Source organism: Nyctereutes procyonoides, unplaced genomic scaffold, assembly GCF_905146905.1.
Source record: "Nyctereutes procyonoides isolate TBG_1078 unplaced genomic scaffold, NYPRO_anot_genome, whole genome shotgun sequence".
In the NCBI taxonomy this organism is placed as follows: domain Eukaryota; kingdom Metazoa; phylum Chordata; class Mammalia; order Carnivora; family Canidae; genus Nyctereutes; species Nyctereutes procyonoides.
In genome coordinates, this window is record NW_026575139.1 from 37,101,206 (window position 1) to 37,123,171 (window position 21,966).

Genomic DNA, 21,966 nt, shown 5'->3' on the forward strand with positions numbered 1-21,966 from the left:
AAATTTCAAGCAGACTCCCTGCTGAACATGGAGCCCCACTGTGGGGCTCGGTCCCATGACCCAAAGACGAGGACCTGAACCAAAATCAAGAGTCAGACACCCAACTGACTGAGCCATGCAGGCACCCCAGGTGGATTAAAATAAATGTTGGCTTTGGAATAAAGAAATAATGGAAATACAAGAATTTAAATTTGGATCTGAATTGATTATGTATTATTAACCATGCCAAATGACATGATGAACTTGGATAAAAAAACAAAAGCAAAAAAACCACCTGTAATTATTTAAGTGAAAGAAAAAATTCTAACAAATATTTTAGATGAAATGTTTGCTCAATATATAACATATAATTTGCTCCATATATAACATAGGTAAGCAATAAATTATCTTTGTCAGCAAAATGTTTATGTTAGCTTTATCTCTATTTTCAGGTACTGTTATTGTTGCTTATTGTTTACATGGAACATATATATAACATTACATAATATTAACTATTTCTGATATGGTACATGTATTATAAATGTAAAATTTACTCCCATAACAAAATTCCTTAACATGAAAGTGTTAATGTGAGATGTAAAACACAAGATATTCTTAAACATGCCAGCAATTTTTCCAAAAGTTCATCTGAATTGAAGAAAGAAGTAGATGAAGTGGAAATAGAAATTAATTATTTAAACCAGGTATATATTTTTAAATATGTTTCTAGTGTATGTATTAATGTAGAAGTATAATGCTGTTAGTCAGCAGTCTTAGAGGAGCTGTTTCTAAAGAGCCTAAGTATGGAGAAAGACTTATTTTTTAAAAAGATTTTATTTATTTATTTGAGAGAAAGAGAGAGGAAGCATGAGCATGGGGAGGAGCAGAGGGAGAAGTGGGCTCCCTGCTTAGTGGGGATTGAGGCTCCATCCTAGGATCCTGGGATCATGACCTAAACTGAAGGTGGACACTTAACTGGCTGAGCCACCCAGGCACCCCATGGAGAAAGACTTATGATAATTTATTTACCTTAGATTGCCTTTGGAGCCAAAATATGTTTTAGGTACTGAGTATATTTAGTTATGAGTTTTAGGGAACAGTTTTCTTTGGCAGCTGAAAAAAGATCAATAAAGAACAAGATGCAGCTTAAGAACAGGAATTTAAAGGCACTAAAAGGGCTTACAACAATGTTGTTAAAAAAGAGAACAAGACAGTGGATTGTTCAGAGAATTTAATCTTGAAAATTTATGGCTATAATCTTTATAGAGCTAAGCTAGAACTAGTTTAGCCTTTAAGATTGATGGTGCATGTATTTTCTTGAATACATGTTTAGTGTCATCTATTGAAATGGTTTTAATTGAGAACTCATCAAAGTCACTTCCAAATTCTGAGAAAAAAACTGAATAGCTAATTTTCTGAATTTTTTGAAGTCTATTGAAGATATATTTACCATTTGTAGCTATAAGGTTCCAAATAACAAATCATTTTAGTAATAAAAACAAAGTAGATGCTACTTCCTTTAAAATATATGGTAACTATATCTATATATAGGAAATTGATACCTACTTTGCTTCTGACTGTCCTTTTTAAAAGAGAAAATGGAGGGGATTCCCAGTGGCTCAGCGGTTTGGCACCTGCCTTCGGCCCAGGGTGTGATCCTGGAGACCCGGGATTGAGTCCCACATCAGGCTCCCTGCATGCAGCCTGCTTCTCCCTTTGCCTGTGTCTCAGCCTCTCTTTCTCTCTCTGTGTCTCTCATGAATAAATAAATCTTAAAAAAAATAAAAAAGAAAATGGAAGTTCATTGAATCTAGGTTTGCTAATGGAGTTGTAAGGAAAAGTTAAAGGAGTATGATTTGTTGTTAATTTTGACCCTGTTTTAGCAACTTTCACTAAAAGATACCTAATGCCACAAAAGCATAAATTCTGTGATTATATAGAAATCATATTCATTAGTTGAAGCATATGGTTCTTAATGCTTTGCAGATAATTATTTTGTTTTGTCATTTTATTTTTTAGCAGATTGCAAGATTTCGTGAAACTAGGAATCTTGCAGAAACTCTGGAAGAAAAAAATAAACACATGGAAAAGAGAAAGGAATTGAAAGAAAGGTATTGGTAAACTTTTTTTTTTTTAAGGTTTTATTTATTTAGGGAAAGAGCATATATGAGCAGGGGGAGGGGCAGAAGGCAAGGGAAGGAGAATCTCAAGCAGTCTCTATACTGAGTGTGGAGCTGGATCCAGGGCTTGATCTCATGACCCTGAGATCATGACCTGACCTGAGATCAAGAGTTGGATGCTCAACTGACTGAGCCACCCAGGCGCCCCTAGGTAAACTTTAAAATGGGTTTGGGTTTTATGAATGGTTATTCTGCATCTGAACATTTGATTCTATATTCTATCCCAAACCACTAATATTCACATAGAATCTATATACATTTTTGTGCAGGCTATTTTCTGCTTATTTCTTATGAAAAATACTGATTTTACCTTTAAATATTATAGACTAACATTCAAATACACTTGTTACTTAGCAAGGACAAGGATAATGTGTAGAGAAATAATGTAGTAGCAGCACATTTGCTGTTTTATAATCTGTCATTGTACATTTCATTGAGTTTTCCATGATGAGTCACCAGTAGGAATAAAACAGGAACAGTAGTGGGAACAGTCTTGTATTTACCTTTTTATCATCCTGTCACCAGCTTGATTAGTTCTTTTGCCACAGAGAGTAAAGATGAATCAAAATGCTATTGAATCTGTGGAATAATATGTTTCCTTGTCTTTCCTCCTAATGGTGAAAAAGTAGACATCAGTGGTGGGGGCATTAAAAAAAAGATTGATTTTGTCTGTTATTGTGTGGCAGAAAAATAGGTGTATTGCTGTTGCTGTTTCTGATTCTGTCTCTTCTCTTTCTGCCTGTACCCTTTTTAATTCTTTTTTTTTAAATATATATATATATTTTTAATTTTTATTTATTTATGATAGGCACACAGTGAGAGAGAGAGGCAGAGACACAGGCAGAGGGAGAAGCAGGCTCCATGCACCGGGAGCCCGATGTGGGATTCGATCCCGGGTCTCCAGAATCACGCCCCGGGCCAAAGGCAGGCGCCAAACCACTGCGCCACCCAGGGATCCCCCCTTTTTAATTCTTAAAGTCGTCTCTTTAGGCTCCATTACTATTGTCCTGACTTTTCAACACTTTCCTCTCCCTAGTTAATTTCTCATATCTCACTTCCTTGGATCTATTATTTTCTTGATTCCCCCCTTCTACTTCTCACAACCATAATAATGTGTCTTTAATTCTGTGAAGAAGTCGATTAGAAAAATAAGTACATGTACAGAAAGAATTCCACTTCATTGACAATGTTATAGTATTGTAAAACCCCTCTATATTGAGAGGAACTTAGTTATTTTTTACTCAATGTCTATTTTGATTGTTATAAATAACATCATTTTTAAGTTATTTAACAATCAATAGTTAAAATTATTTCTTTAATTTAGGAAAAATTCAATGAAATTATTCTTCCTGTAAAAAACTTTAAAGACATATTTAGATTATAATATTGTTTTAGTGATTTCTAGATTCATGCTAGCTGATTTGTTTCTGAATAATTATTTTTAAAGTTTAAAGTACTATGAAATATAGGCATGCTTTTTGTGGATAAGTTTTCGTTAAATGTTTTTGACAGGTTTAGAAATTCTTTAAAAATGATTATGTTTTAAAAACAAGAGTTTGGTATATCGAAAAGAGCACTGGACTTAATCAGGAAAAGTGTGCTTTAGTTGTGACACCAGTAAGTAATTTAATAATATTGGGCAGATCTGTTAAATTTTCTGGAGCTCAATTTCACTGTCTGCAAAATGATTTTAAACTATAGTACATAAATATCTCTCCTAGCTTTAAAATATATTAATTTTCTACTTACTAAATATTTAATGTAATTCACTTTTAGAATTTTTGAAAAAGATGAACAACATATACTTATATTGAATAAAGCCCCTCAAAACAGTCAATTATTTCTTCCGTATGAATCTCAGAAATTAGTCAGACCAATGAAGATGCATTCTTCAGAACCAGAAGTTATAGGTACAGTATCTGTTCATTATTTAAAAGCTTAATTTTCTCTGCAAACACATAGAAGAAGAAATAGAAGCAATTTTTGTTACCATGTGGTGTAGGCAAGAACAAACAATACTAGAGACTGGTAGACTCAAGAAAGTACCAGTTTGATTCTTTCTGAGAGCAAACAAGTTATGCGGTCTATAGCAAAGTTTTTTCTCTAAAAAAAAAATCACTCAGAAGATAATAAAGTATTCTTGTCTAGTTGCACAGCTGTCAGAAGAGGATGAATAATAATAAATTTTTCATTTGAGAAGTTGTGTTATCAGTATGTATAATTAAAGTGGGTAGCAGACTTGTGTTAATGGTATTTGTGACTTAGTCACTAAGATTTGAATCATGTTTCATTCAGTGGATCCACAGATTAGATTAACTACATTGTAGTAGATTAACTGCATTAGCTGTTCTTTTTTTTCTAGTTGTTTTTGGTTCCTTATTATAAAGATGTAATTTTGTAAGCTGGCTTTCATTTTACATTCATGCTTATTGTAATAACTGGTATATATATAGTGAGGAATTAAAAGTTATGTAGGAATTTCACATTTCTATATTTTAATTTAAATATTCATGTAACTTGATTTTTTAAATTATAAGGGTAGGTTGAATGTTGGGCATAAATATTGATTCTGTCTCTGGAATTCATTTGAAGTTGTACAATTTAATAACCTAGATAAAAAAGAAGAAAGTTCTGTGAAGCAGGCAAAGCTTGCCAATATTGATTTTAGACAGAAAGAAAACAAGATGCAGGTAGGCATTTTCTTTTTTCATAGTATAAATTAAATATTTGCTTGCATTAAATGAGATAGGCAATGTACTGCATTTAGAACATGGGTTTGTGTGTGTGTGTGTGTTATAAATATATTAACTCAGATGATACTACAACCTCAAAGTCTAAAAATCTTAAAAAGAATGTCAATATGGCGGTCTGAACATAGACTGTGACCTTCTCACTCTTAAAAATACAAAAGATATTTTGCAATACCAAGCTCTGGGGAGCTGACTGACTAGAATTTGGCTCAGGTTATGATCTCAGGGTTATGAGGTTGAGCCCTGAATTCAGCACCACTCTGGGCGTGGAGCCTTTCTCTCCTTCTGCCATGGCCCCTCCCTTGCATGTTCTCTCTCACTCTTTCTCTCAGAAAAACAAAAAACAAAAACCAACAACAAAAAAAGCCCCAACCAAACAAACCAAGCTGTGTTCCTGGTAGACCAAAAACATATTTCTGAAGGAGGAAAACAGGATTGGATTGAAGAGGGAAATTGTGGCCCAGGATTTGCATACAATATTCTTGCAGAAGGTATAGCTGAGGGGACAATGAATAGGTAATTGATTGGGTTACTTCAGTGGAAGTTAGTTAAAACCTGTTCATCTCATATCCCCTATGCCTTTGGGCAGTCATCAGCAAGGGGATGACTGTCTCCAGGTGGAAGCAGTCTAAGTATAGGAGCTTGGGTTAGAGCAATAGATGGTACCTTAGGGGATTCTTGATGCTTATGGAAAACAAGGAACATACCACACAGAAAGCTAGCTTCTGGTGTGGCACATCTGAAAATTCTCCCTGAAAATAATCCAGAGGGAAATTTTCAATGGAAAATATGATTGCCTTTCATTAATTCATAAATAATATATACAGATAGAGGTGTACTGGTAACCAAAGTAATTAGTGAAACTTACTAATTCTCAATATGTATTAATGACAAAAAATATAAAAATCTGGTATTTAAATTTCACACAAGATCAATATGGAATGAAGGTGGGAAGATAAATGAAGGAAACAAAAGTTTACCCAAGTTTTTTTGTTTTTTTTTGTTTGGGGATGGAGGTAGAAGAAATAAATACTGATTCACTTATATATTTTTGGAAAAATGTGAATTCATGTATGTGTATTAAACATGTAAAGGCAACCAACATAAGAGAAGTAGAGTGTGTAAGTTTTAAAATAGTAGAAGAAAAAAGATAAAACAAAAACTTAGTCTAACCAAAGACAGGAATGGGAGAGTGGATAGAATAGCTAGAACAGGGCAGCCCAGGTGGCTCAGCGGTTTGGCACTGTCTTTGACCGGGGGTGTGATCCTGGGGCCCAGGGATCGAGTCCCATGTCGGGCTCCCTGTGTGGAGCCTGCTTGTCCCTCTGCCTGTGTCTCTGTGTCTCTGCCTCTCTCTCTCTCTCTGTGTGTGTCTCTCATGAGTGAATAAATAAAATCTTAAAAAAAATAGAACACATTACAAATAGAAAATAAATAAGATGTCATAAATAGTTCCAAACAAATCAATAATCAGAAATACGACAGAGTGTGCTTCTGTGGGATATATACAAATATAGCCATATACTTTTTTTCTCTTCCAAGTTTTTAAATTCTAGTTACTAAACATAGAGTGTAATATTAGTTTCAGGTATAGGATTTAGTAATTCATCACTTACATACAGCATCTAGTGCTCATCACATTAAGTGCCCTCCTTAATACCCATCACCCATTTAACCCATTCCCCCTTCCTACCTCCCCTCCAGCAACCCTTGGTTTGTTCTCTATAATTAAAAGTCTGTTTTATGTTTTGCCTGTTTTTTCCCCCACAGTGTTCATCTGTCTTGTTTCTTAAATTCTACATATGAGTGAAATCATATGGTATTTATCTTTTTCTGACTATTTCACTTAGCATAATGCTCTCTAGCTCCATTCATACCATTGCAAATTTTCATTATTTCATTATTTTTTATGGCTGAATAATATTCCAGTGTGTGTGTTTGAAATCTGTGTTTTCCTCTTTTCTCCCATACCTGCCTTATTCGTCTGTCACACACACACATACACACCTTTCAGAACACACCAGAATTGGGACACCTGGGTGGCTCAGTGGTTAAGCGTCTGCCTTTGGCTCAGGTCATGATCCCAGGGTCCTGGGATCAAGTCCTGCATCGAGTTCCCCACACAGAACCTGTGCCTTTGTCTCTGCCTCTCTCTCTGTGTCTTTCACGAGTAAATAAATAAAATCTTTAAAAACACACACACACCCACACACACACACATCAGAATCAGTTTTCAGGTGCATTCTACCAAACCTTTAAGGACTAAATCAGAGTTTCTAAACTGTTATACTATTGACATTTTAGGCCAGAAAATCCTTTGTTATAAGGTCATCCTGTGACCTCCTAGGGGCCAGTAGCACCTCACTCCTAAAAAAAGACAATAGAAAATGTCTCCAGACATTGTCAGATGTTCTCTGAGAGGCAAAATTGCCAGTTGAGGTCAATTTTTTTATATAAGCAATTCTAGAGTATAGAAGAAGTTGGAAACTATCCAACAAATTATGCATGGCTAATTCATTAGGTAGCAATGATAAAGGTAGTGAAAGAAAAAAATTATACATCAGTCTCAAGAATGAACATACATGTAGAACTCCAAAAAATTAAAAAAAAAACTCCAAAAAATTATAAGCAAAACTAATTTGGCAATGTAACATTAAAAAATAATATAACTAAAACTTGGTTTTCCCAAGAATTGCAATGATAGCATTAGAAAAGTCTGTCAGTCATATTGACACTACATTAGCAGAATACATGATTTTAAATAAAGATTTAGAATAAAAGATCTTTTTAAACATTGCAAGGAAAACTCATATTCTTAGATATCAAATTGTTTATCATAAAATTCATTTTAAAATGTACATCTCAGTGGTTTTTAGTGTATTCATGAGGTAGTGTAAACATCACCACTGTCTTTTTTTTTTTTTTACATCACTGTCTTAATTCCAGGACATTTTCATCATCCCAGTTTTTTTGTTTTTTGTTTTTTTTTTAAGGAAGGAGAGAGAACAAGCGAACCAGGGTGGGAGGGGAGGGGCAAAGAGAGAGGAAGAGAAAGAATCTTAAGCAGGCTTCACTCCCAGTGCAGAGCCCACTGTGGGGCTTAGTCACAAAAACCTGAGCCAAAATCAAGAATTGGTGGTTTCACTGACTGAGCCACCAAGGGAGCCCCATCCCAGAACACTTGTAAACATTATCAAAATGCAGTGTTTATAACAGTGTGGTATAAGTAAAGACAAATTGATCAATGTACTACATCAAAATAAAAAACTTCTATGTGACAGAAGACACCAACAAAGTTAAAGACAATGACAGAATGGACAGGAGATTGGTATGCAGAATCTATAATATGTAAAGAAATACATAATGCTTACAAATTAATTTTTTAAATAGGCAAAAGATAAGATAGTGTACAGAAAAAGTGTCACGAAACATAAGAAGGTGCTTGAGCTCAGGGGTGCAGAGAAATGCATATTAAAGCAATGACATTCTGGATCCGATTTGCATACACTACAACATTTGATAATATCTAGTAAAGTCAGCAATAGTGGGAATGTATGTAATTTGGTGTAATTACTTTGGAGGACTGTTTCATAGGTACTTATTACAAATAAAAATGGAAATATTCAGCAGTTTTAGTTATTGACATCTAATCTAAACGACGACTAAATTTGTACAAATACCTGTACCAGGAAACCCATACAAAATGTATGTTTTTTAAAACATACATCAAAACAGTAATAACACTTACTCTTTAAGGGACAAGGCAAAGTCTTTTCCTATGATCTAAAAGCACAACAAAATGACAGAATTAAGACCAGTGGTGGTTATAGCAAAAATAAATGGGGTAAACGTTCATATTAAAATAAAAATATTTTTATGTTGAATCAAATAAGAAAAATCCAGAACTCTTCAAAATGAGTAACTGACAGAGAATGAATAACTTGAAACAGACAATACAAACATTAGAAAAACAGTGGCTTAGATATTAATATTAAATAAAATTTAATTAAAGCTAAAAATTAAATAATACCTTTTTCATACATATTTTTTAAAAATTCAGGTTTTAATCTCTTAACCTATTTTGCTTTTTTGTGTTCAATTTAAGAGGTTATAGAGAATAGATACATAAATCATTTGAGAAAACGTTAAGATTGACTTGATTAGTCATAAATACGGGATAAAAATTTTAAGTTTACCTTAAATGTAGAAATACTACCAAGCATAGTTGTTATATGGGTCCAAAACATCAAATTCTGTAGGAGTCTTAAACTTTGTTTCCCAGTATTTGACAATATTTTGTATGTAGTGGTTTCAGTTAATGTATATAGTTGCTGTTCATATTGATAATAATGAGGAGGAGAATGACAGTATTCTTGGATGATCCTCAGTCACTATGGCAAACAAAAGATTTGTTTTCTGTGTAGCCAGTCCTAATGTTTAATTTCTTTTGTTTAGGTACTTAATGACTCTACTCTGAATATCCATTCAAAATGCTCAAATTCTGTGGCTATTAAAAATTCACAAAATATGATGCATTTCAGGTAACTTTCAAAAGTAGGAAGATGCTTTGATTTCTGAAATAATTTATCAACTCAGCAAATAATATAAAAATTTTATTTATTGTATTTTAGATTGTTAACTCCACAGAAACAATCAGCTTGCAGTCAATGGTTTGAAAAAGGAGATGCAGGTATTTGCTGTTTATGTTTTTCCTAAGTGGAAGTAACAAATTATATCCAGTTTTTATACTATTCAGATACACTGTGGATTATTTGCATATCTGGTTAAATGGCCATGCATGCCTGGTTTTAAAAACATGTTTCACTAAATATAAAACATACCATTTCTTTGTAAAAGACTTGGAAAACAGAGAAAAATACAAAATAAACAAATAAACCAAAATAAACCATCATCCAGGTATAACTAACACCGTTCATATTGGTATACATCCTCATCCTTTTTTCCTATGTATATGTGTTTTTTTATTTCTTCCCCCAAATTTGAAACATACTGTGTATATCATTTTGTAACCTTTTCTTTCTACTTGATATACTGTTGAGGGTATTTTTCTACACCATTAAATAGATTTTATTTTTAATGACTGTATCATACACCATTGTAAGGATGTGCTATAATTTATTTAGCCATTCTCTCAAAATACTGAATTATTTTTATATCATTATTATACTTAGCCATTCTCTTTTAAAATATTAAATATTTTATTGTTTTCAGGTTGGGTTTTTTTTTTGCTATGATGAATAATGCTACTATATTCTTTAACATAAATCTTTTTATCTTGGATTATTTTCTTTGAATAAAATCATAGGCCACAGGATATGTGTATATATATATATATATATATATATATGGATATGGATATACAGATATATGTATGTATATATGACTTTATTATCCTAGAATCAACTAGGTGTTGGAAATTTTTAAGGGTATCATATCCTTGAAAAAACTCCTTCATGTCTTTATGTATATATATAATGTAATGTGTAACATAAGACATCTCATATGTACATATACATACATGCGTATATTGGTAATCCAGTAATGAATAAGTTATTCCACTATGTATATATTAAGCTATATAAAAAGTTTTCACTTATTACTTCTGAAGCATGTGGATTACATACTTTTATTTTGAAGTTTTTATAATGGCTAATTCTGTTGAATTAGTAGTAAAAAAAAAAATCTCCCAACAAGTAAAAGTCCAGGGCCAGATGGCTTCACAGGCAAATTTTACCAAACATTTAAAGGAGAGTTAATACGTATTTTCTCAAACTATTCCAAAAGATAGAAAAGGAAGGAAAACTTCAAAATTCATTTTATGAGGCCAGCATTACTCTGATACCAAAACCAGATAAAGACTCCACTGAAAAAGAAAACTACAGGCCAATATCTCTGATGTACATGGATGCAAAAATTCTCAAAAAATACTAGCAAACCAAATCCAGCAGTACATTAAAAGAACCATTCACCACTATCAAGTGGGATTTATTTCTGAGTTGCAAGGGTGGTTAAATATTCACAAATCAATCAAAGTGATACATCACATTAATAAAAGAAAGGATAAGAACCATACGATTTCAATAGTTGCAGAAAAAGCAGTTGACAAAGTACAACATCCATTCATGATAAAAACCCTTAACAAAATGGATTTAGAGGGAACATACCTCAACATAATAAAGTCCATATACAAAGAACCCACAGCTAAAATCATCCTTAGAGGGGAAAAGCAGAGATTTTTCTCTATGGTCAGAAACAAGACAGGGATGTCTACTCTCATCAGTTTTATTCAACATAATACTGCAAGTCCTAGCCACAGCAGTCAGACAACAAAAAGAAATAAAAGGCAGCCAAATCAGCAGGGGAGAAGTAAAACTCTCATGGTTTGCAGATGACATGATATTCTATATAGAAAACCTGAAAGACTCCACCAAAAAACTGCTAGAACTGATAACATGTATTCAGTAGAGTCATAGAATGTAAAATCAACATACAGAAATCTGTTTCATTTCTATATGCTAATAATGAAGCAGCAGAAGGAGTAATTAAGGAATCAATCCTATTTATAATTGTGCCCAAACTGTAAGATACCTAGGAATAAACCTAACTAAAGAGGTGAAAGACTTGTATTCTGAAAACTGTAAAACACTGATAAAGAAATTGAAGCTGACACAAGGAAATGGAAAAACCTTCCATGCTCATGGATTGGAAGAACAAATACTGTTAAAGTGTGTACATTCCCAAAGCAATCCATATACATATGATGCGATCTTTATCAAAATACCACTAGCATTTTTCACAGAGCTAGAACAAATAATCCAAAATTTGTATGGAACCACAAAAACCCTGAATAGCCAAAGCAACCTTGAAAAGCAAAGCTGGAGGCATCACAATTCCAGATTTCAGCTTATATTACAAAGCTGTAGTGATCAAGACAGTAGGTACTAGCACAAAAACAGACATGTAGATCAGTGGAACAGAGTAGAAAACCCGGAAATGAACCCACAGTTAAATGGTCAATTAATCTTTGTCAATGCAGGAAAGAATATCCAATGGAAAGAAGACAGTTTCTTCAACAAAAGGTGTTAGGAAAACTAGACAGCCATATGCAAAAGAATGAACTGGACTATTTTCTTAAACCATACATAAAAATAAATTCAAGATGAATGAAAGAGCTAAATGTGAGATAGTAAACCATTAAAATCCTAGAGGATAACAGTAACCTCTGACATTGGCCATAGCAACTTCTTACTAGATACATCTCCTGAGGCAAGGGAAACAAAAGCAAAAATGAAGTCTTGGGACCTCACCAAAATAAAAAGTTTTCGAAGGAAACAAAATCAACAAAACTGGTATCTGATGGTTACCAGAGAAGAGGGAGGTGGGGGGATGGGTTAAATAGGTGATGGGATTTAAGGCATGCACTTTTGATGAGCACCAGATGTTGTTTGTAAATGTTGAATCACTAAATTGCACACCTGAAACTAATATTACACTGTGTTAACTAACTGGAGTTCAAATAAAAACTTAAAAAATAAGGAGCATCTGGGTGGCTCAGTTGGTTAAGTGTCTGCTTGTGGCTCAGGTCTTGATCCCAGGACCCTGGGATGGAGCCCACATCGGGTTCCCTGCTCCAAGGAGAGCCTGCTTCTCCCTCTCCCTCTGCCTGCTGCTCCCCTTACTTGTGTTCTCTCTCTCTCTCTTAAATAAATAAATAAAATCTTTAAAAAAAACTGGGCTCATTTTGGCAGTAGAAAATTCTGTAAATGTATATTCAATATGGTCTTAAACTATTTCTATTTCTCTCACTTTCAATATAATATTCAACCAGTATAATGTGCTTGTTCCATGTAGATGGATTTTTTTCCTGCTGTCTTCTGGAATAATTATATCTTACCTGCCCAGGTGATTTGTTCCACCTGTTCATAATCCTCTGTATATACTAGGCTGATAAAATGTCAAAGGATGAATGGCTGTTTTCTAGGAACAGTGCACCCCTAATACAGATATGTGGGGAAATGCATAGTCTAGCTACCATTCAACATATATGTTAAGGCTTCATACCCAAAAAGGCGAGTAATTATCTGAGGAGAAAAAAAGGACTCTTCAACAATCTCCAAGTCTGTTTTTTGAGGAAGTTAATATGTGGTGAAAATAATAGTTGTGACTTAAATGCAAAAGGCAAAACTACAAAGCTTTCAGATGATCAAATAGAAAAACATCTATTCTAGGTAGGAAAGAATTTGCTAAATAAGAATTTTAAAAAAAACAATTAAAAAGCCCAATCATAAATGAAAGGTTGATAAATTAGGCTATATAAAACTTAAGAATTTCTGTTCATCAAAAGACATTATAAAAAGAATGGAAGATGAGGATATATTTTCAACACATAAACCTGTCAAAGAACTGGTTTCCAAAAAAGTATAAAGAACTACAAACCAAAAAGAAAAAGCCCAATTAGAAATGTGTGCAAAATATGCAAATAGGCACTTAATATGTAGAAACTCATGGCAAATAAACACATGAAAAGATGCTCAGCAAATTAGGAAACTAAAAAATAAAACCACAGTGAGTTATTACACATCCAACAGATTAACAAATTCAGAAAGTCTGACAATACTAAGTATTGATAGGAATATAGTATGATAACTCTCATAGCTATTGGGAGGAACTCTCGTTTATAAATGACTGTATGTTGAGATTGTATCTAAATTATGATTAGAGCTAATAGTTTGGTGAAATTGAATGAGTTCCTTAGGTAACTTGGGATGACTGGGTACCACAACAAAAATTGATAGTTTGGAAACTAAGCTTTGGAGAATATTTTAAAATTTGGCAAAATGTAAGATAGGCACACTTTATGCCTTGTAATTCTACTCCTAGGTATATACCTGGAGAAATGCAACTACATACATACGAGTATATATAAAGTATATACAAAGGAATGTTCATATCGTTACTGTTTACAATAGTCTCAAAGTAGAAACTCCCCGAATGTCCATTTGCTGGTAGAATAGATAAATGTGTTGTGTTTGTACAATGGAATACTTTACATCAATACAAGTAAGCAAACTATGTCTATATCAAACAATACAGATGAATTTCACAAGCCTATGCTGAACAAAAAAAAGCAAGACAAAGAATACCTGTGTTACTGTTTCATCATGTAACATTTTAAAACAGGAAAAAAAACTGTATTACTTAGATGATAAAACTATATTAAGCAAATCAAGGAAATAATCTTCACAGAAGTCAGGATAGTGATGACTGCTGAGGGGGATGATATAAGGAATATGGGCCTTTTGAAGTATGTGTGATGTTCTATTTCTTTACCTGGGTGGTGGTTACATGGGTATTCTCTATAATTTTCTTTATTAAAATGTTCATATGGGTCTTATTCTTTTATCTGTATGTATTGGGTTAAGCTGCATGAAATTGCTATTTTTGTAGGTCAAAAACAGTTAAACATTGGAAATTTCTTATTGTTCATGTGTTTTATTTACAATAAAATTGCCAAAAGCAAAAATAGTTTGTTCTCATATAACAAACAGATGCTGAGTGTGAAGTTAAAGGGACAGTAAGACAATTGAGAGAATCAAAATGTGCACACGTAAGTCAAATGTTTGGTTTCTAATTCCTAAGCAAAATATTCCAATTTAAAATATTGTTTCCACTTTAATTTCAGATTAAGTTTAAGGAAGATTATATATGTGAGATATACATGTTATTAGGGTAGTAATCAAGCTCCTGTGGTGTCAAAGCTTCTATCCCTTAGATAAGTTTTAGTTAAAAAATGAAGCCACAAAAAGTTACCATGAAAATATACAAAAAGAGTTGTCACTAATATTTGACTGTATATATTGACACCATAACTAAATCACAGCTGAAGAAAACAATTTTGTTAAAATTGAATGATTTTCTAAGGCAGTTCAAGACCAGTAGTTGCCACAGAAATATCTTCAAGATATTTTTCAGTAATGGAAACCTTCAATGATAGATGTAGAAACAATGTATATTGACTTACTAAGTAGCTACCAAGGGTTAAATCAAGACTAATGACATAGTAGAATTCTGCTCAAGAAATACAGGTAAAAAGAACATTATAAATTTTTTTGGTAGACCCAAATTTTTTCTGAAATAGGATTTAGTATAGCAAACATTATTGAGAAATCATATTCCTACCTTACAAAATGATATAAAGGAAAATTAGTATTCAAGTGCTCAACGTTTGCAGAGAGAGTAAATATAATGAATCTGTAAGGACAAAAAAGTACAAAACACAGCCAATGAGAATAAGATTGCTCAGAAGTAAATTACTTTTTCCATTTAAGGAGGTATCATTCACAATTCCTGAGCCAGAGCATGATGTGGAAATTTAAAAAAAAAAAATCATTCCCAACCATTTTTCTTCATCAATTTGAGTATGTTCTGATTATCATTTACTTTTTTCAGGTAGAGGTAAGGGAGGTGGTGGAGCTGGGAAGAAAAGAAAAATTAGAAAATTAAAAATTAATTATTTTTCCATATTTTGTACAATTATATTTTGGTATCACTTTTATCAGTTATTTTTATTTTACTTATTTTGTCTATGAAATGATAACATCATAGATTAATATGGTGTTTCTACCTCATTTTTACGTATGTGAATTTGTTAATGTAATAACATTCTTTTTAAAAAATAACAGTTTTATAGTTTTCTGTTATTTTAAATTTGCAGGTTATATGTGCAGAACATTTTGGGAAGCCAATAGAAAATAATAGTGATGAAGTAGAAGAAAGGGCTGAGAATCTCCCACAAACTCCAGAAATTCCTTTATTTTTAAGAACTCCTGAAGCTGTGAAAACACCTGAATCTTTGGAGAAATTATTGTTCCCTAAAACTCCCTCTTTTGAAATGTAGGATTTTAATTAATACTTATAATTAAAGAATCTATATATATATTGAGCCAATATTATATAAATAATTGATAGGAGTAGTAAAATGTCTAGTTCCTGTAACTTTAAAAACTTTTATTATGGAATATTTCAAATACACAAAGGAGAGAGAGGCTAGCATAATGGACATCCATGTACCTACTATCCTGTTTAAACAATTAACATTTTGCCATTCTTGTTTCATAGAACCTCTTCCCCATTTTTTCTGCATGTAGCTGAAGATGGCATAAATTCTGAGTACTTATCTAGTGGGCAATACTGTATACATTTAAGATTTTCCAAAGGATAAAAAAATACGGAAAAATTAAATGTCAAGCTAAAAAAGCTATAATCATGTATGGTAGATTGTGGACATTATTGAATAATGTTCCAGCTGTCATTTTTCCTTGTGTTGTAGTGTGTAAAGCAAGAATTGCCATCTGTTAAGTTACCTTGGTAGGCAGAAGTATCTCTAACCTGATTATTTAACTTTGGAAACCACAGATTTGTGGTTTACATCCAAGAGAATAGGCTGCATTTAGCCTTTTTGTTAGTTTAATCCGTTTAAAACTATAAACTTTAAGATTTTTAAAAAGATCTTATTTATTTATTCATGAGAGCACACACACAGAGAGAGAGGCAGAGACACAGGCAGAGGGAGAAGCAGGCTCCATGCAGGGAGCCTGATGTGGGACTCGATCCCAGGTCTCCAGGATCACACCCTGGGCCGAAGGCAGGCACTAAATCGCTGAGCCACCCAGGGATCCCAAAGATTCTTTTAAAACACATGTCAAACAGATTCCTCTTCAGAAATCTCTTACCCATGTTCTACTTCTGCATTTTAAATTGCTAGTAAGAGTTTTATATATATGAAAGTCATGCTGTGGTCTCACATACAGTATATTCAAAGTGGAACCCATCAAATATAAGAACTGTAAAAGGATATGGCAGCCATATGCTAAAATCTCTATTTCTGGATGAGAGAACTGATCTTCATCTAAATATTTTATAAATATTGCTTGGGCAGCCCGGGTGGCTCAGTGGTCAGAGCTTTTGGCCCAGGGTCTGATCCTGGAGACCCAGGATTGAGTCCCACATCAGGCTCCCTGCATGAAGTCTGCTTCTCCCTCTGTCTGTGTTTCTGCCTCTACCCCCCCTTTCTGTCTCTGTCTCTGTCTCTCTCTCTGTCTCTCATGAATAAATGAATAAAATCTTTAAAAATATATTTTATAAATATTGCTCATTTAATATTCACAACTTTATGAGATGTAAATACATTATGCTTATTTTATAGAAGAGGAAACAATCCCAGGTGATACAACTTGTCAGTAATTGAGTTGAAATTCAAACTCAGGCAGCTCTATCTCCAGAATTCATGTATTTAACCACTCTATTCTCTAATTATTTTTCCCAAATAATTTTATAGTTTAACTTCCTTATGCAATAATATATAATAGCTGACTCCTCATCAAGACTACAACCTTGTAATTGACACTCAAGATCTTGGAGACAGTATAGCCTCAAAGTTAAGAGCTTGGACTTTGAATCTGGATTGTTGAATTCAAATCCCAATTCTGGCATTTAAATTTCTTGAGAGAAAGTCATTTAACCTTCCTAGATTTCAGAATTTTCTTTTGTAAAATGGAGATGGTAATAATAGTACCAATTTCATAGTTACTGTGAGGAATAAGTATGTTAATGCCAGTGGAGATATCTAGAATAGAGCCTGACAGTATATTCTCAGTTGGAATTGATTTTTATTTCATAATTGATTGTTCTACTTTAACATTATTCTCCACCTCAAGCCATCTTTTTCTCAAGAGGTTTGTCACTTCAATAACTATTCCCTCCCTTTCACTGCTCTGCTAATTCTTCTGTGCTATTGCTTATGGTGCTTACCAGTCTTCAATATTTAGTAATATATTTTTAACATTTTAATTATTTTTTATTTTTCTGTAACAGAAATAGAAATATAATTCCTGAAGGTCAAACACAAAAGGAATCCCCTGGATTTTCTTTTCTTATGAATTATACTTCTAGATCTCCTGGATTGAATTTATTTGATTCTACCATATTTGATTCAGAAATCTCATCAGATCAGGTAATATGAGAAGTTAAAATTTTATTTCTAACAAACTGTATACTGGAACCTCAAGTAATATTTGTTTAAGAGGGAGAGAGCACACACATACGCACACACACAAATGGGTAGGGAGGGGCAGAGGGAGAAAGAAGGAATTTTTCTTTTTTAAGATTTATTTATGAGAGAGAAGGGGCAGAGGGGGAGGGAGATAATCTTAAGCAGACTCTCCACTGAGTGTGGAGCTCTGTTTGAGACTCCATATCACGACCCTGAGATCATGACCTGAGTGGTAACCAATAGTTGGAGGCTTCACTGACTGAGCCACCCAGATGCCCCTCAAGTAATTTCTTTAGTATCAAACTGTTTGGGACAGAGTACAAAGCAGAGGCAATTTTTAAAAAGATTTTATTTATTTATTCACGACAGACACAGAGAGAGAGAAGCAGAGACACAGGCAGAGGGAAAAGCAGGCTCCATGCAGGGAACCTGACGCGGGACTCGATCCCGGGTCCCCAGGATCAAGCCCTGGGTTGAAGGCAGCACTAAACCACTGAGCCACCCAGGCTGCCCAGCAGAGGCAACTTTTTAAAAAAGATTCTGAGTATGGATAGGTGGCAGAATTCCCCCATTATGTTGTTTTGAACTTCAGGTGCCTTCAGTTGAGATCTGTTGATAAAAAAAGCAATTTCAGGATAGGGATGACTTAAATTGCAGTTAAAGGGCAGTTTAAAATTAATTTGGCTTCATAGTTCATGTGCCTAACTTCTAAATGAACTTTGCACATTCTTACTGTGAAAAATTCTCCAGGTTATATGTATATGTACATAGCAACATTATTAGTTAATAAAAGACCTAATTTTCTTCTAATAGTGATTTCTGTTATACAGTGATAAAACAGTCAAGTGCTTATTTCTATATTTGGCAATTGAAACTGAAAATTAAGATGTGCTTTATTTGATCAGTAAAGATAGCCTGGTGTAGTGGCTAAGACTAGACTCTGATGCCACACTAGTTGAGTGTGTACAGGATGTAGGATTTTGAGTACATAGCTCTCCGTTTCTCATCTGTAACATGGAAATAAGAACTTTTATCTATTGGTTTTATGGATATTGAATGAGTTTATATGCGTAAAACCTTAGAAAAATTCTACCCACTTAATAATGCTGATGTATGTAGCAGTGTAATATAATAAGTATTGTATTTTTGTTGCTCATTTAAATTAGTAACATTTAGCTAGTTTTAGTGAATTAAAATATTTTATTCCTACACCCCCCACATTATATTAAATTGTTGAAATTATAAGTTTATTGATGGTTGATATAGTACTATACATTTCATAGAACTTCATGTCTTCAATTTTTTCCCAATTTTTATTTCAGTGCTTATTTTAAAACCAGGTAATTCCCAGAAGGTATGTGCTGGGTATAAAAAAAGTAGAATATAGTTAGACAATTACCATTTACAATATTAACTTTAATATAAAATACATATATGTAACTTTAACAGGAAACATGTACATATGGATAAAGCAAACCACAAAAATTACTAAAAACTTATTGAGTGCATGGAGACATACCAAGTAGATAGATGGGAATAAAATACTGTAAATATGTATTTCTTCCCAAAATAATTTATAAATGTAATCCAGTTCTAATCTAATTGGGATCCTGGCAAGATGGTTCAACTTTAACTTTTTGTATGGTTTTGCTTTGTAGTGTTGGGGTGGGGAATGAGATTGGCAGATAATTGCTAAGTTTCCTGGTCAAGAATAATCAAGAAAATGTTCAAATTAAGATTGGCAATAATTAAAATGGAATTCTAAAAAACCCCCATTAACCCAAAATAAAGCAAAGAATTAATAAAGTAACAAGACACAGAGAAAGCAAACAGAATACAAACAAAATATGAGGTTTTAATAATCACATTAACTATAAATGGGCTCAACACTTCATTAAAGGTGGAGATTTTAAGAGTGGATCAAAAAGCATGACCTAACTATAAGCTATCAATAAGAAACACACCTTATTTTTAATTTTTTCAAGTTTTTATTTAAATTCCAGTTAGTTAATATGTAGTGTAATATTAATTTCAGGGTAGAATTTAGTGATTCGTCACTTTTACATACAACACCCAGTGATCATTACAGTAAGTGCTCTCCTTCGACCCATAAAACTTTCATTATTTGCAAATGATATGATACACACACACACACACACAAACACACACACACTGGAATATTAATCAGTCACTAAAAAGAATGAAATCTAGTCATGTGCAATGATATGGATGGAACCAGAGGGTATTATGCTAAGCGAAATAAGTCAATCAGTGAAAGACAAGGAGGATTTCATTCAAATGTAGAATTTAAGAAACAAAACAGATGAACATGGGGAAGAGAAGGAAAAATAAAGATAACAGAGAGGGAAGAAAACTATAAGAAACTCTTAACAATCAGGAACAAACAGTGTTGCTAGAGAGGAGATGGGTGGGGGGGTGGAGTAAATGGGTGATGGGCATTAAAAAGGGCACTTGTAATGAGCACTGGGTGTTATATGTAAGTGATGAAGCAGTAAGTTCTACACCTGAAACTCATACTATACTGTAGTTAACTGCAATATAAGTAAAATCTTGAAAGTAAAAAAAGTAAATGGAAAGAAAAAGATATATAAAAAAACTATAAGAAGGTAAAATGGCTATACTTATATGATTTTAGGTCATCTTCAAGCAAGGAATATTGCTAGATATAAAGAAGGACATTTCTTAAGGATAAAGGGGCCAGTTCTTAAGGAAGATATAATAATGACAAATGTGTATATGCCTGATAATAGCTTCAAAATACAGAAACAAATGAAAAGCAGACAATAAGTAATACAGTCAATGATATGTAATAGCAATGTAATGGGACAGATTGTAGCTATCAATGTGATGAACATAGCATAATGTATAAACGTAGCATAATATATAAACTTGTCAATTCACGAAGTTGTATACCAAAAACTAATGTAACGTTGTGTGTCAACTATACTAGAAAAAAAATACAGAAACAAAAATCGACCAAATTAAAGGGAGAAATAGAAAAAAAACCACAAACTTGTGTGGAGATTTCTAGTACTCTTCTCTCAAAAATTGATTGAATTAGACAACATAATCAATAAAGATCTATAAAATCTGAACACCACCACCAATTCCCTTGACCTAACTGACATGTAGAGAACACCAACCACATCCACCAATAGCAGCTTATATGGGCATGTCTTATTTTATTATACTTTGAAGATACTGCTTTTTTTTTAATAAATTGAAAGTTTGTGGCAAACCTCTGCCAAGCAAGTCTACTGGCATCATTTTTCCAACAGCATTTTCTCACCTTGTATCTCTGTGTCACATTTTGGTAATTGTCACAATATTTCAAACTCTTTCATTATTATATTTGTTAGGGAGGTCTGTGGTCCGTGATTAAAACTCACTGAAAGCTCAGGTGAAGGTTAGCATTTTTTTAGCAAAATGTATTTTAAAATATTAAGTATGTGCATTTAAGACATGATGCTGTTGCACACTTAATAGTATAGTGTAAATGTAACTTTTATATGCATTGGGAGACCAAAAAATTCATTTGATCTCCTTTATTGTGTATTCACATTTTTGTGGTGATCTGGAACCAAATTTGTAATATTTCTGAGGTGTGCCTGTATATTCTTTCCAAGTGCTGCTGGTACATTCACCAAGACCATATTCTGGGCCATAAAATAAGTCATAAAAAATTTCAAAGGATTGAAATCACAAAGAATATGTTCTCTGCCCACAATATAACTAAATTAGAAATCAATAATAACAGAGAAGGAAAATTGTAAATAACTAGGCCATGGATCAAAGAAGAAATCATGAGAAAAATTAGAAAAGATTTTGAAATGAATGATTATGAAAATTCAGTGTATCAAAATTGAAGAATGTTGCCAAAACCAAAACAAAACCATAGCTTTAGATAATTTAATTATTATTTTAAGTAATTCAATTAATAGAAAAGTCTTAAGTAACCTTGAAA

At 33.0% G+C, this 21,966-nt stretch overlaps 1 protein-coding gene across 1 annotated transcript in view; it reads left to right on the plus strand.

Annotated features, from left to right (window-relative positions):
• The window catches only part of CUNH14orf39 (chromosome unknown C14orf39 homolog), a 51,633-nt gene that overhangs the window by 21,548 nt on the left and 8,119 nt on the right, over positions 1–21,966 (plus strand). The window contains exons 7-15 of the mRNA XM_055303611.1: positions 563–683; positions 1,999–2,090; positions 3,936–4,069; positions 4,773–4,849; positions 9,365–9,450; positions 9,541–9,599; positions 14,479–14,553; positions 15,658–15,823; positions 17,798–17,942. Of these exons, the coding sequence (XP_055159586.1) occupies positions 563–683; positions 1,999–2,090; positions 3,936–4,069; positions 4,773–4,849; positions 9,365–9,450; positions 9,541–9,599; positions 14,479–14,553; positions 15,658–15,823; positions 17,798–17,942 (955 nt within the window). The remainder of the gene's footprint in view (positions 1–562; positions 684–1,998; positions 2,091–3,935; positions 4,070–4,772; positions 4,850–9,364; positions 9,451–9,540; positions 9,600–14,478; positions 14,554–15,657; positions 15,824–17,797; positions 17,943–21,966) is intronic.